This window comes from Chelmon rostratus, chromosome 20, assembly GCF_017976325.1.
Source record: "Chelmon rostratus isolate fCheRos1 chromosome 20, fCheRos1.pri, whole genome shotgun sequence".
NCBI classification, from domain to species: Eukaryota; Metazoa; Chordata; class Actinopteri; order Chaetodontiformes; family Chaetodontidae; genus Chelmon; species Chelmon rostratus.
Genome location: NC_055677.1, coordinates 5,151,958 through 5,166,568, shown reverse-complemented (window position 1 = coordinate 5,166,568; position 14,611 = coordinate 5,151,958). Strand labels below are relative to the sequence as shown.

General features: G+C 40.8%; 1 protein-coding gene across 1 annotated transcript; it reads right to left on the bottom strand.

The window, feature by feature from the left end:
- Window positions 1-1,465: 1,465 nt before the first annotated feature.
- tfr1b (transferrin receptor 1b) lies at window positions 1,466-13,732 on the bottom strand. The gene is made up of 19 exons (XM_041961651.1): window positions 13,666-13,732; window positions 11,213-11,258; window positions 10,742-10,955; window positions 10,110-10,308; window positions 9,249-9,386; window positions 7,898-7,982; window positions 7,681-7,803; window positions 7,496-7,591; window positions 7,219-7,358; window positions 6,800-6,969; window positions 6,583-6,702; window positions 5,211-5,296; window positions 5,044-5,107; window positions 4,897-4,964; window positions 4,742-4,809; window positions 4,468-4,558; window positions 4,060-4,287; window positions 3,792-3,941; window positions 1,466-2,550 (listed from the first exon to the last, which is right to left on the bottom strand). Exons 2-19 carry the CDS (start codon window positions 11,243-11,245, stop codon window positions 2,338-2,340), a joined length of 2,286 nt encoding a protein of 761 aa, XP_041817585.1. The 5' UTR covers window positions 11,246-11,258; window positions 13,666-13,732; the 3' UTR covers window positions 1,466-2,337.
- Window positions 13,733-14,611: the final 879 nt, after the last annotated feature.

Genomic DNA, 14,611 nt, shown 5'->3' with positions numbered 1-14,611 from the left:
TGGCATCGTTACAAAGTGGGTCTGTTAAAAAATCAGGTTAAGATTCCGGCAAAATCACTTTCTCTTCCTATTTTCTCAGCATTTTCAAAGAGGACGGATGGAAACTCTGTATTTGATGGAAACTAAGAAGAAAAAGGGAAAACTGCCTAAACCACCTGTGTATCCTCTATTTACCATGACAGAAACCAAAATCAGACATGGATTTACTGGATGCTATAAGCCAAAAGGGTTTATTACACTTTCCTGCTCAACACTGAAACCTTCGTAAAGTACAGAAATCATACTGAACAGGTTTTGAAGTATTTCAGTGTAACATACAGTATTTCAGTTACACAATGAGAAGGAAAATCTTTTCTCTCCACCAAATCTCCCCCCTCCGGATTCACTAACTGTACTTTTAAATCTCGTGACAGACGTAGGAAAGTAAAAACAGACATAACAGCATCAAATTCAACAGAACTGACATGAGGAAACTAATGTATTTGAACATGTAATGATCTGGATTATGAAACAGTGACATCTGGTTTGCTCTTGAGTTTATGTTAAAATAAGTGCATTTGCTTAACTGATTGTGTGTTTTTTTTAAAACATGTTTAACAAATGCATCCAGGTTCAGTAGCTTCTGGACACAATTACACTTATTCATCATTAGTTTAATATTTTTTTCTGATATTTTATGATCATAATGTTCTAGGAAAACCACAGACTAACTTTTATGAGAAGAAAAATGATCAAATAGATGTCATCTTAGCAAAAATATTGTTTTGAATCTAAAACAAACACAAATGTTGAACCTTAATTTAAACATAATATGGTCCGAGTCTGTTGAGCTATGTCTCAGTAAAGCAACACGGTAACATGCAGTGAAGAGGATATATGTCACATGCAGAGAGAGTTGTGGCTTGTGGAGTGAGTTCACATACGTAAACAGTACGTGAAGCATATCTGGTGGTTTTCAGTCAGAGACCCAAAGAAACACCAAAGAGGTCTGGAGGCAACGAGCCCGACAGACCAGGAATCTAACGGATTCTGCTGCAGGAAGGTCAGAGCACGGTACAGAAGTTTGAGCTGGAGGACTGAGCCTTCACACACACACAGACACACACACACATAATCCAAAAATAAAGACAAAAACCCCAAATAAATAAGTATAAAACTCTGGGAAACACTGTCCCCGATAAGTTGTTCCACCCTTCAAGTGAAATATGAGAGGCACTGCTCCCGATAAATACACATGTAAAACACGCACACACACACACACACACATACACTGGTAGGCAAAAACTACCATCACTGCTTGTCATTATGGAAGGCACTGCTCCCGATAATGGGTTTTAATTATGGAAGGCACTGCTCCCGATAACTTTATCATGTTATTAGTAACTGCTCCGAAGTAGACTGTGCAACATAAATGGCTTTTTTGCAAAATGATGGAACCAATCGGCTCGACTGCTGCGCTAGAAAAGAGGGTTTGATAATGTTTTGCTACATTTCTGGATGGTTTATCATCTTGTTTTTTTTTTTTTCCAATTTAGCATTCATCCTGACATCAAGCGCAGAATAAATCCAGTCGAACACTTATCTTAATTTCAGTTTTCTAGTTTTTAAACAGACAAATTTAAATACTGACACTAGATCAGGAAAGACTGTTTTCTGCCCTTCATTTCTCCCTTTTAGTGCTTTTTAAATAACCACCATGGTGCCACAGCAAAGCGCCGCTGCTGTGCACCACTTTCTCATTGCAAGTATGTCGCCTGGAATCAAAAGGAAGAAATGAAAGCCATGAAAAACAAACAAACAAAAAAAAAAATCTCACTTTAACAGGGGCTCCATTTTGTCAGCAACAGTTGAGGAGTCATTTCTGTAGCAGATGCTGCCGTAAGATTAGACAGTATAACCGTCATAATTATGGAAGGCACTGCTTCCGATAACGTCGTATAAAAAGACAAACAATAAGTTTATAGTGGGCACTGCCACTGATAAAAAACAGAAGTATAAATAAGGTTTCTCAGTGTTTTGATGGCGAGAGGTCACAGCGAAGGCTTCGACTGGTCTGATGTGTGAGAGAGGAGGCAGATTAGTCAGTAGTATTTAATTTCTTCAAGTATTCGGTTCACAGTTTTTAATACTGTGTTTCACACTTTTCTACCTCCTCCTGGATTTTTGTGGGATTAAGACACCCATCTTTTAAAAGGGTGGGGCTTAGACCTCTGATTGACAGCTTGTGCTTAAGTGCTGATATTGGAGCTCCTCCCTCTGCTCTACTTCGCATTTCATTCCAACAACACACACAGGACACCCACGCTCACACCTCGCTCGCCCCCCCCCCCCTCGTCTTTAGATTTCCTCATCGATGTCCCAGATGTTTCCCACCATGGCGTTGGCACATCCCTGCACGCTCCAGGTGGCCAGAGCCAGCTGGGTGCGGAGCTGCTCCATGTCGGTGGTTTCAGCGATGGATGCCAAAGTGTGGGAGCCCCGACCCAGCAGGAGGTGACGGAAGGGAGTCTCGATGGGGGACACGTATGGAGACAGGAGGGTGTGCTCAACCTGGGATGATAAATAGAAGGCTATAATACATCTGAGATGTTTAAATGTACCAGAAATTCAAAAATTACATCAAAAGTAGCTGCAGTAGTATTAATCCAGTTCCTTCTGTTTTACAGCAGCACCAGTGCAACAACTCTGCCTTATTATAGATACAGTGAAGGGACTGTTGGACTGAATCATTGTGGCACTAAATCTAGTCTCAGATAAATACATCAGATCTAGTCTTGCACTTCCAGAAAATCAGCATCACCGCAATACATTTTTACTAAAGTGCAACAGAGCTCAGGATCCTACATTAGACAATATCTCAGGATAATGAGAAGCAGGCCTTGTTCTCCGGGCTTTTTACTTAGACTTCTGGTTTGAAATTGTACACTTTGCAAATTGTGTTACATGAAAAAGGGATTTTATAGAAAAAACATGTTTATATTCCACAAAGTAATCTTTTGCACCACCAGTGCACAACCTGTTAAATGGTCCCACTGGAAAAAATTCTAATGGCAATCGCTCAGCACATGGCCGATTAATCACGTTCTCCCTGTTCGAAGGCGTGCGTCTTCTTTCTCATTCTCTTAAAAAATAACTGAAACATGTTTGTTTTTTTTTCAAATTGACCAAATAACAATTAAATATCTGCTCTCCTCCTCTCATGTGCCACTGCAGCTCACTTGCTTTTCCTTTTTTATGTTTCTGATGACAGCCTGCCAGCACTTCCTGCCAATTGGTCCAAAAATCAGAAGCATCCAAAACAAAAATTTCAACACTAGAAACTTAATGAACCATGGTTCGGCTGTTTGGTCCAAAGCATAGTATGGTGAGGTTTCAAACTTCTAATTGTAGTTTGGATCAAATTGAAACGTCTTAAATTCTGGACCAAGAGAGGTAAGTGTGAAAAGGCCCAAAGTCAGGGATCAATATGTTTTGCTGCCAACCAGGGTTATATCTCTGGCAGCAAAAGCTAAAACAAGCAGACAACAGACCGGGTGATCAGTTTCTCTCTCTTTTTTTTTTTAATGAAAATGAATGTTATCATCAGCACTGTCGCTGACACACAGCAGCAGACTCTGTATACAGTCTTCTGAGTAATTTGATTATTAAATATCAGTTTATCCACTGTTTTTTAACAAAAGAACTATCTCCAACCAGGCAATGTGTTTGCTTCTTAATATTATTGTAATTTTGTGTAAAATAATCAACCCTGCTTTTAAGAACTGAGTTTATTCAACATTTTAAATACTTACCCTCATGATCCTGTCGTTGAGGGTCCGACAGGCCTCCTTGTCATTCAAGTCAGTGTTGGCGATGGCGTTGCTGATGCCGCTTGCAGCTCGCTGGAAGGAGCCGCGTGCTCGGTTTAGCCAGGTGGGATTCACTCCCTTCAGCTCACCAGACTGCAGAACAAAGAGTTATCATTCATACAAATTAACAAACATATTCAGGTCTTTGTTGAGAAATATCAAAATGACCAAAACAGGACCAAGCAAGAGCATGAAAAGGTGTGAGACAGACCTGTGAGAGCTGGTTGATGCGTTTGTAGACCTGGACCACAGCCTTGGTGAGGACGCTGCTGTACCGGCTCACATCCAGGCTGAGCAGGTGGTCGTGGATCAGTCGCAGAGCCATCTGACCCGCGAACTGTGCCGCCACCGCCGTCACTTCACTGGTGTGATGGTTGGTTTCGTAATTGAGGTGATCCTTGCTGTCCAGGTTGGTGCCGTAGTAAGTGTAGGCCTCAGTCTTTGGACACAAAACACACGTGAGTCAGCGAATCAGAAGAAGTGGAGCGGTTGAGGCCATCATGTTCATTTAAAAGTTCTACTACATCTATTACCTTATCTGATTCTCCTTAACAGGAGGGTAGTGGCCATGTTAACATTATCAGTAAATATCGGCTATTTGTTCTGTAACAAGACTCACGTTGGGGGAGATGAAGTGGAAAGAGATGGAGGGAATCCCAGAGAAGGCCAGGAAGGGATAGGCAGGGTCGTCCATTGACATTGGCCTCAGTCTGGATACAAAGAAATGATGATCAGCAACAAAGTCTGACAAATTCATCTTTCTACAGCAAAAAGATGGTTAATTCAAGGAAATTTCTATATGGCTGAGTACCAAACCTCAAGCTGCCATAATGTGAACGTAGAACCAAATCCGATTAAAATATTGTGACCCTGAAAACTGGTGATCTACTTACGTATTGGCCTCCCAGTTACTTTTTCCCATCATATCGTACACGGTGCCAGAACCAAGAGGACTCTGCACCTGTGTGGACGAGGCAAAGTGAATGCAAACACTGCTGGTTTGTGCAGAACCGGATCAGCATTAGGTGCGCTGTTGTTGCGGTGTTACCTCTTTCATCGTGCTCTCGAGGAGGCTGTGGAGCAGTGGACTTGCTGAGGCCATAAAGCTCCCACGACCTGAAGAGGAGATAAACTCAGTCAACTGATTGTCACTGAAAAACATTTGAGATAAACTGCAGGTGTGAACTGTACTCACCCATGACCGCTCCATCCAGGCTTATGTAGCTAAAGACCCTTTTGTCAATAGAGGACATATAACCCTAAAAACAAACACAGACATGTTTAAAAAAAAAAAAAAAAAAAAAAGGTAGCAAGGGAGAGATTTTCTTTTGTATGTCCAAGTGAAAGTAATTTAGTTCTTACCTCCAACCACTCGGTGGCGCCAACGCTTCCATATTCTCCAGCACTCCAGCTCGCAAACACCAGGCTTCTCCTGGGCCTGAACCCATCTGACAAAAAAGAAAAAACATTGATGTTATGTACAAAAAGAAACTCCAACACCGACACGCACTGACACAAAGTTTCTGATCCCAGGAAAGATTACTGAGAGTAAAAACAACATGAAGCAAGGAAGAGGAGTCCTCTCCTCGTCAGACATACAAACATCCAGCAAAGCTATAATTTGCTGTAATCATTCCTGCTGTTCATTCTGGCCATCAAAATAACTTTCTAACATGCTTCAAATCTAAGTGATGGAGAACAAAATCCAAAAATGCATTCCTAAGTTTATTTTAAGATCTAAGACAGTCAAAAAGTGGATGTCTTCAAAAGTTAGTCTTTTTATTGTAAAACTCCCACTTTTTGCTTCTGTGCTGAGCTGCAGTGGAGGGATAGTTAAAAAAAGAATGAATTTTCTCCTAAAAGGCTGTAATTTGGAAGATATCCACTCAATTACACTGATTCAGGTTAATGATAATAATAACTTTATTTATAGAGTCTCTTTCAAACAAGTTCTTTTAAATAAAAACGAAATAATATCAATTAAAATATGAAATATAAACCAAGATCATTTAAATAACTACAACAAATACTATCAGTTAACAAAAAGTCATAAGATAAAAGTGAGTTTCAAGACAAGATTTAAAAGATAAGAGTTTTCCTGCCTGCGATCCTTCAGAATAAATGTTGGGAGGTATTTTTGCATTTTTGCAACTTCCTTCCTCATCACTCACATCGGAGGCTCATTAAGAGGAAAAGTATGAACTGGAGGAATGATTACAGCAAAAAACCTGTTTCGCTTTTCATATGAGCACCAGTGACTTCATGGGACAGTCCCATAAACAGTACTGAAACAGCGCAGACCTTTCCACCACTGCTTGTAAAAGAAGGAATGTAAACAGCTGCTGGAAACGCAGTACGGCCTCATCATGTATGATTTATTTGGTTAGTGATGTGGTGGTGATATCAACAGGAGAGACTCTGTGCGTATCTACAGCAGGACTCTTGTTTACACCTTGGGTCGACCTTAAACCTCTCACTAATAGCAAAACCACTTCAGGAATGTAAAAAGAGAAAAGAGTTTTATCTTATTATTCAGACTTATCAGACGTCCTTGGACAGTTGCTACGAACTACAACAGTGGAGGAGAGACTGGCATCACTGGTTAGTATCACTGTTAGTGTTTAAGTTTAAATAACATAGTAAAGATCAGAGATGTGAACATTATAAAGCCTCCATCATGGTGGCATGTCCCTGTTAATCCCCTCGTCTACAGTGTGCAATGTAAATGAGTTACCTTTCTCCACCATCTCCCGAACAGCCTTGGCCAGCTCCAACAGGACGGAGGTGCCAACCGTGGCCTTGGTGTAACCTTTACCCCAGGCGTCTCTCTGAGCTCCCAGCACAACGTAGCGATCTGCAAATTCACATCCAGGCACCAAAAACACAGCAAAAATTTAGATGTGCAGCGAAGACAACAGAATGCCACATGATGATTAAAAACTCTGCTGTACCGGGATCAGTGAATCCTTTGATGACTCCGAACACATTGTGGATCTCCCTGTTGACCAGCACGTTGTTCACCTCCACAGTGACGTTCTCGCTGCCTCCCAGTCTGTAAGCCACCGAAGCGAAGCCGCCTTTAAAACCACTGCCGGCGTCTGACTCAGGGCCGCCGATTTTCCTGAGAGGATGGAGAGGCACGTGAGTGAGTTACTTATTTACAGAATGAGTCAACTTGAAGATGGTAGAGAAATAAATACTGCTGTAAAGCAAAGTTTTTAGTCTTTACAAATCTGTAAAAATACAACGCATGATTCTACAGGTGGTCAAATACAGAAAAAAAAAATACAGTGAGGTCATATCAGTAATACCTGGTCTGACTGTGTGTGTGTGTGTGTGTGTGTGTGTGTGTGTGTGTGTGGGGCCTTACTGTAGAAGAGCTACAGCCATGTTGGCGGTGATAGTCTGGGCTGGGATTTTGGGGAGGCCAGACGACTGAGTTGGGGGGAACTGAGTATGGTTGAAGGAGGGAAATCCAGGTGTGTAGGGGTCCCCTGAACCCAGATGGACCTGAATTGGGACACACAAAAAATCAACATACAACACACAATGCGATGTTGTACCGAGCGGCTTCACTCTGAGACTTTCCTGGCTGCTTTTGAAACATGCGACACACCGAGCACGGGCAGCTTTGTGTGCAAACGTACATGTCCATAGAGTGGTGTGTCCGCTAGATACTTGTAATCTTCAACATCAGGGTATATGAGAACAGCAGAGGCCCCCTTTGTGGCAGCATTATCCACCTGAAGAAACAACCAGACACATGAAAGTTTTCAGTGATGTTCCTAAAAGGATGACATAAGGTACGTGAAGGTGTCAAACCAGCACACACCTGCTCTGCAAAACTGATCTTTCCAGTTCGGAGCAGCAACACGCTGCCTTTCAGCTCAATGTTCTTCTTCTGCAGAACATCCAGATCCTCCTGGCGGCCATAGTTGCCGTACACGAGCTTCCCCTACGAACACAAATGCAGGTCAGATAGGCCACTACTACTACTGAAACAATAAACGTTTTCAAATTTTAACTGAAGTGTGACCGTTTTAACTCACCTGGACTTTCCCTGGAGCGCTGTAGGCCAGATACCCTGTCGGCTTGAAGACATCTGAACCAAACAGGACACGATTTGGGCGATCACTGACAAAAAGTGAACAAAAAGAGAAAATAATGTATTTTATAGAACTCCCTTTCCCCAATATTGACTGACCTTACAAGCTCAGAACGTTTTTATGAACATTCTTACATTTCTACTCATGTCCTAAAGCAGTACTTCAGACTAAGTGCAATGGATGTATCCATTAATCTACATCATTTCTGAGACCTTCTTCAGTTATGACACTTTCGGAAAAAAAACTCCTCAGCTTTTCGGAAACAAAGCTCTGGTGCGTATTCCCCTATGAGAACATGGCACTCTTAAATACTCAATTCTGATTGGTCAATCGCCAGAATTCAGCTGTGTTTATTTCTCGACAAACGATCGGCTGCTCAGGTAACAGTCAGAGACTAAAGGGGCAATCCGTTAATGTACCAAGCTCAATACTAAATTGCCAGCTGATTTGAGTGGTAAAATATGGAGCGTTTTCAGGACATTACTTTTCATTTGTTTGGAGAGGACCAAACACTTGACGTGTGGCTGGAGAATGACGTCCACAGCAAAAAAGACAAGAAAAGTAAAGAACAACGCTCGACCGACAGGTGAAGTGATATTAAGGCACAAGAGGCTTGAGGACACAGAGATTGACCAGATTGAAGCAGACAGACATGAAAAAAAACACCAAGAAAAACACAGCATGGACAATCGGCCTGCTAAAAGACTGCTTAGCGGAGACAAAACTGGAAACAGATTTTTTAATGTATGATGCTGAACGCCAAAATCAGATGCTGTGGGACTTTTGTTCATCAATAATAGCGGTAAACCAAACTCTGTCTCCAGCTACGTCTCTCTCAGGTCTGGGATATCCCGTTACGTCTCCACATTTGACAAGATTACACTAAACAACTGTAAAGAAATAAGTTTTCCTGCCTGCCGGCCTGCGTACAGTGAGGGGCGGTTGCTAGGCAACGTACGTGTTTTACTTTTAGAGCCGCTGCACAGTGAGAGCGGTGACAGACGAGAGTAGGCTCATTTTAAATCAATAATATATGTTTTAATCATTATTTTGTGTCACTTTCTTGAATGTTTTAGTAAGCCGTGTTGTTAGCAGGATAATGTATAGTGAGCAGGTTCCTATGGAGAAATAAACCCAGACAGGATGACATAGAAGCCCGCCGTGAAGCGGAGGTCGGGGTTTATTTCTAGGAACCTGCTCTCTATACATTATCCCTTAGAAAAAAAATCCCTCATATAAAATAATCAGAATCAATTAATTATTCAAGTACAGTAAATTCATTATTCATATCAACCTGTCTGGCATCTGCAGCTGAACATAATGGATGTCATTCCAGGGATCCATCTCCAGTTGAGTGAATACGTCAAAGATGCGGTTCGCCAGATTGATATCTTCCTCACTTCCTGCTGAACGTCTGGGCAGATCAAAGTCCCTGCAGAGAAACAAAACCCGACTTCTCACTTCAGTCTTCTGAAATGACTCTTTCATCTACGGTTCAACCACTTAAGATCTAATAACGACCTTTATCGTAAATGTTAGTCGTCGTTTCACAAGTACATGATGGGAAACACCCTTTCAAAATGACAGACGTTGACCTTTGCAGTGAAAGTCGTAGCATTTTATAGGAAAAACATTATTCAAATCACAATAACCCCCAAGCTTGAAAAAGACCTTAAAATAGAGAGATTTTAACTTTTTGACCATGTTCCGCAGCCCTGGCTTGCAGTTATCTGTGTATCAATTAAAAAAAAAAACAAAAAAAAAAAACACCCAGATAATAGCTGCTAAGCAAAATATCAAATTTTCATCTCTGCTTGGCTATACAAGGTTCTTCTGGTAAGTGTCATCCATTACAGGCATCAAACTTGTTGGATATTATCTCTTACATAATCACACTCATTGTAACCTTCCCTGTCTGTCTTGTTTGTACTCTCTGGCTGTCTGTCTGCAGCGTAATGCTCTAAAAATAAAATGTTCTCTGATCCCTCTCATCCAGTTCATATTCACTGTTCCTTTCCCTTGCACAGGAAGCTATTGAGACCAAAACTGTATCAGTAGGTGTTTGTACAGTAAGGCGTGTTGTCTTTTGGCTTCACCTTCAGTTTGACTACATTAAACTGAGTGTGTTTTAAGGGTGTGGACACGAGCAGTGTACCTCAGAGTCTTATCAAAGGCCTGGCTGGTGAGTTTCTGCTTGAGGAGTTGGGTGATGTCTTTCCAGTCCAGCTGAACTTCAGGAGCTGGTGCAACAACAGCTGGAGTCCCTTCCAGTTCCCCTTCCGTTTCCAGCTCTGTGCCACAGTTGAGCTGCTCCGCCTGAGGTTTACGGTGGCTGACATAGCCGATCAGGTAACCTGGAGGAGAAGCGGGACAAAAGCTGCTCTGACATCTGAATAAGCTGGCGACTGTGAAAACTCCTTCAGGAATGTGGTGAGAGGATTCAGGACATGACGGGAAACAAAATGAACTGATGATATTTGCTGTTTAAAGTGTATCCAGGCGATGTGTCTGACAACTGCTACTGTGAGCAGCTCTTTTCATAACTGACTCTTGAAAAGACTCCACACTGACTGACCCAAACCTGGAAAACCAGCCGCAATCATCTGACATCAGAAGCAGTGGGTGGTATACGTGTTCAATAACTCAGTATGGCCCTCAAAAGATGTTATAAAAATTAAATGGTCCTTGGGTTAAGAAAGGTTCGCACCCCTGATTAAGAAAACAGGTAAAGAAAGAGGGAAATGTTGACATAAAAAATGACTGATGAGAATGATAAGCCTGGCCTACCAGTAACGAATATCAGCAGGGCTGCCAGGACCAGGTAACAAATGTTAAGCCGGCTTTTATGCGGAGGTGCAGGCCTGAAGCTCGGAGACCCCCCTGCCTGGCCCTCGGCCTCTGCAGCGTCATCTGTGGCATCGTCGGACAGTTTGACCTCGACGTGCCTTTCTCCTTCCTCCACCAGCTGCAGAGTAAACCTGCTGTACCGCTCATTTTTAATCTGGACAGAGAAAGATAAGAGAAGAAACTATGAGAGCAATGTGTTCCTGATCCCACAGCTGCATGGAAGGACGGGCGGCAAAGACTTCACAAAAGCCCTATTATTAAAAAAAGTTTGATATCAGACGCTGCAAAATGAAGCACAACTGTTATTTTCTATTTAGCGAGTTCACTCAGTTGATTCTAGATACAAAAATAACAAAAACATGTAAAAAAAAAAAAAAAAAAAAAGAATAAATAAACGAGTAAAACACTCACCATGCTGTTGAATGCAGACCGGAGTCGATCCATTTCTGCTGTTGTTCTAAAAACAGAGAGTAGGAGACGAAGAAGATGAGGCCGTGAGTGGCAAATAAGCTTATACAGAGGGAAAGATGACAGACCAAAGGAAGGACGGAGGGAGAGGAGGAAGGGGAGGAGGGGAGAGGATGTGTGGTGAGTCAGGTTTCAAACAGAGTTGCTATTCAGATGACCATTAAGGGTTCCCGAAGGTCTGCAGGGTGGAGAGTGTTTTCTGTGTAAACGGCCTGACTGTTATTCACCGAGGCAGAGACCTAAATATGACTGACAGCATTAAAAACATTATTTTATATACAGCATAAAGTGTGTGTGTGCATTTATACACCTTAATGTATATAGTGCTTTTGCAAACTGGAAAAAACAGTAGAAGTTCTATTTCTCAGAGCAAAATCATTTATGTTTACAGTTTATAAGAAAAAATACATCAAACATTGATGAGTCCCTGCCTCAAAAACCATCAAATTTACTTGCTTTCTCTGTAACCATATATTTGTGTTTTGAGCTTACTTTGCTGCAGTTCAGCTTTACTGTATTGTTCGAGTCTTTGTGATTATTTTCAACACTTAACAGACCAAATGAGTTGTTGAAAAGATTAAAAAAAACAAAAGATGAATGCCATATTCATTGTGATTAAGGTTTCATATTTCAATGCAAAATTTCAAAGGTCTCAAATGACATTCAAGAACTGGTTTCACACATACACACACACACACACGCACATGCACAAGCACACGCACACACGAGAAAGGGATAAGTCTTGGAAAGGTTGACCTTCAGGTTTTGTTTCCACATCATAACAACAACGGGTTTGTTGTGAGCTTTGTTTAATTTAGAAACATGTCAGATGCAGACGACTCTGAGGCGGCAGTCACTGTTAAGGAGACGTGTCTGTTCCAACTGACAAACCACAGGTTCCGCCCTCCCCCCTCCCCCCAGTATCCTTTCAGGTAAACCTTCTATGTAGGAGGTGAGTGAGTGATGCAACTCTGAGGCTACTGGTTAATCAAGCCACTTCCTCATTACTGAGCAGAAGCAGGAAATACACTGGTTCTCCCTCAATAGATAAAACATTTTCATACCATTCAGATTCTTTTTCATCTAAAATCCATTAAAAGATATTACATTTAAAGTGATATGAAACAGAAAAAACAGCAAATTCTCACATTTAAGTATTTTAATTGAGCGGAAGAGAATGGATGGAAGTATTTTAATTGTTGGATTTCTTAAAAAAAAATAACATTAATTAATGAATAGTGTTGAACAGCTAATTTCTCAAATCAATGACTTGTTTCAGTTGGAATGATTAGTCAATTAATTTGCAACTATTTTGACAATTTAAGCAAAAATATAAGAGCATTTGCTGGTTCCTCCTTCTCACATGCAGAGTTGTGGCACTTGGCTTTTGTAATATGCGACAGTAAATTTAATATCTTTGGGTTTAGGCTGTTGGTTGAACAAAGATACGTCACCCTGAGATCCACTTTCATAATTGTCTTGTATTTCATCAACAAAGTAATTAATCAGTTAATCTGCAGATTGATAAAATTTCCCTAGTTTACAAATATATATTTTAATTTGTCAAACATCAGAAAGGATGGCAATTAATTTTCCATCGATCAACACAATTTATCAATTATTCGTGCCAGCTCAAGACACAACTGGAAACATTTAAGAAATCCTCATTAAAATATTCACCTTGCATGCTTTTGTTTTAATTATTCTAAGCCAATGTCAATGTCGACCTCTAAAAGCCAGCATAAAGGTCTGCTGGTAGTGTTTTGGGCCATCATGTGGGCCTGTCATACAGTCACACTATCAAACCCCGCTCATTGAGTCAAATCAAACAACTCATGAGTATCAGCCACTCGCTCTTAAATATTAATATGAAAGCCAGAGTCAGAGATGATAGCGGACTGAGCAGAAACCGTTGGAGGGTGGTTGCATAAGGTCGCATCACGGCATGACTCCACATACAGAACATCTCCAGACATATTTTGTTGGTTATGGACAGATAGTAGATAGGCGTGGATAGTTTTTGGACATCTAACCAGATATTAACGGCTATTTATTATTTTAAAGGAGAGACAAGTGTTTCTGGGGGCATGACTAGCACTCCATAACGCACTTATTCACACTTCCGAAGCAGAAGATAAGGCAAATTTCATATTAACAGTCAAATATTTTGCCGATTAATAACAGTAATGTAGGGTTTCAAACGAAATAGCAGGCAGAGGAGAAGTGACATTTGCAGCATCTTTTGTAAGTAAGCTAGTTAGCAAGACGTTTGGTGTCCTCCACGTCTTTTCGTTCGACAGAAAGCTTAACAAGACGTAAAAGGCAAATCAGCTCAACAAGAAGCTGACTTTAAAGTAATAAATGAATAACAGGCCCGTCCATGTTGGCCATCTCACCTTGTCACCGCTCTGTCAGCCCCGTCTTCTTGCTAGTAAGCTTCTCAGCGCCGGTGCCCTTATACGGGTTGCGGCACTTCCGCCTTACGTCATTGCGCAATCAGACATGTGCACGCTGCATCAGGACGGAGGCACGTAAAGGACAAGCAACTCAAGTATATTTACTCAAGTACTGTGTTTAATGTTGAGGCACTCGTACTTTACTTGAATATTTCTACTGTCTGCTTCTACTACACTAAGAGAGAAGTATTGCACTGTATGCTTCAGTACATTTCTTTTATACCTGAAGTTACAAATCAGTACACAAAATCTGCTTATTAAGTAATGTTAGTCCTGAACATCCTTAAAGTCCTATTTCTTAAAGATGTTATAGAACATTCCAAGCAGCAAATTAGCTATGCTTCAAATATTTTTTTAAAAATTTACTTTTAAATATAATTCTAGCAAACCTTTTCAATGCCTTTCCTATTTTTTAATCGAAATTACAAACAAATAATTCCTTACTGTTGTTTTAAATTTTTTATACATGTATATTGCCCTTACTGCAATTTTAGAAAATTAGGTTTGTAGGACTCAATCATATGTATAATGTAATTGTTTAATTACTTTTTTAAATTCTTTAAAAAATGCTTAATGAGTATTTTAACTTGTAATGCAAGTGGAGTCAGTCAAAACAGTAATTCCTGAAATGCATATAACACGTCTAAGAAAAATCCAGTGATACCACAGCTGCAGAGAGATTCTGTAGTTTGAGACAGACATGATGTTCAGATATTTTCAACAACTGCACTACTGTCTCTGAACTGGTTGGACAAGGGATCAAATACAACCAGGAAATAACACCTGTAGGGTCGAAAAAAACCCTCCTAACCACCAGGGGGCATGTGTAGTGGTGTTTATTTATTTTCAAGGGCATTTGCTCTACTATGGAAAAGCTCAACTGCAT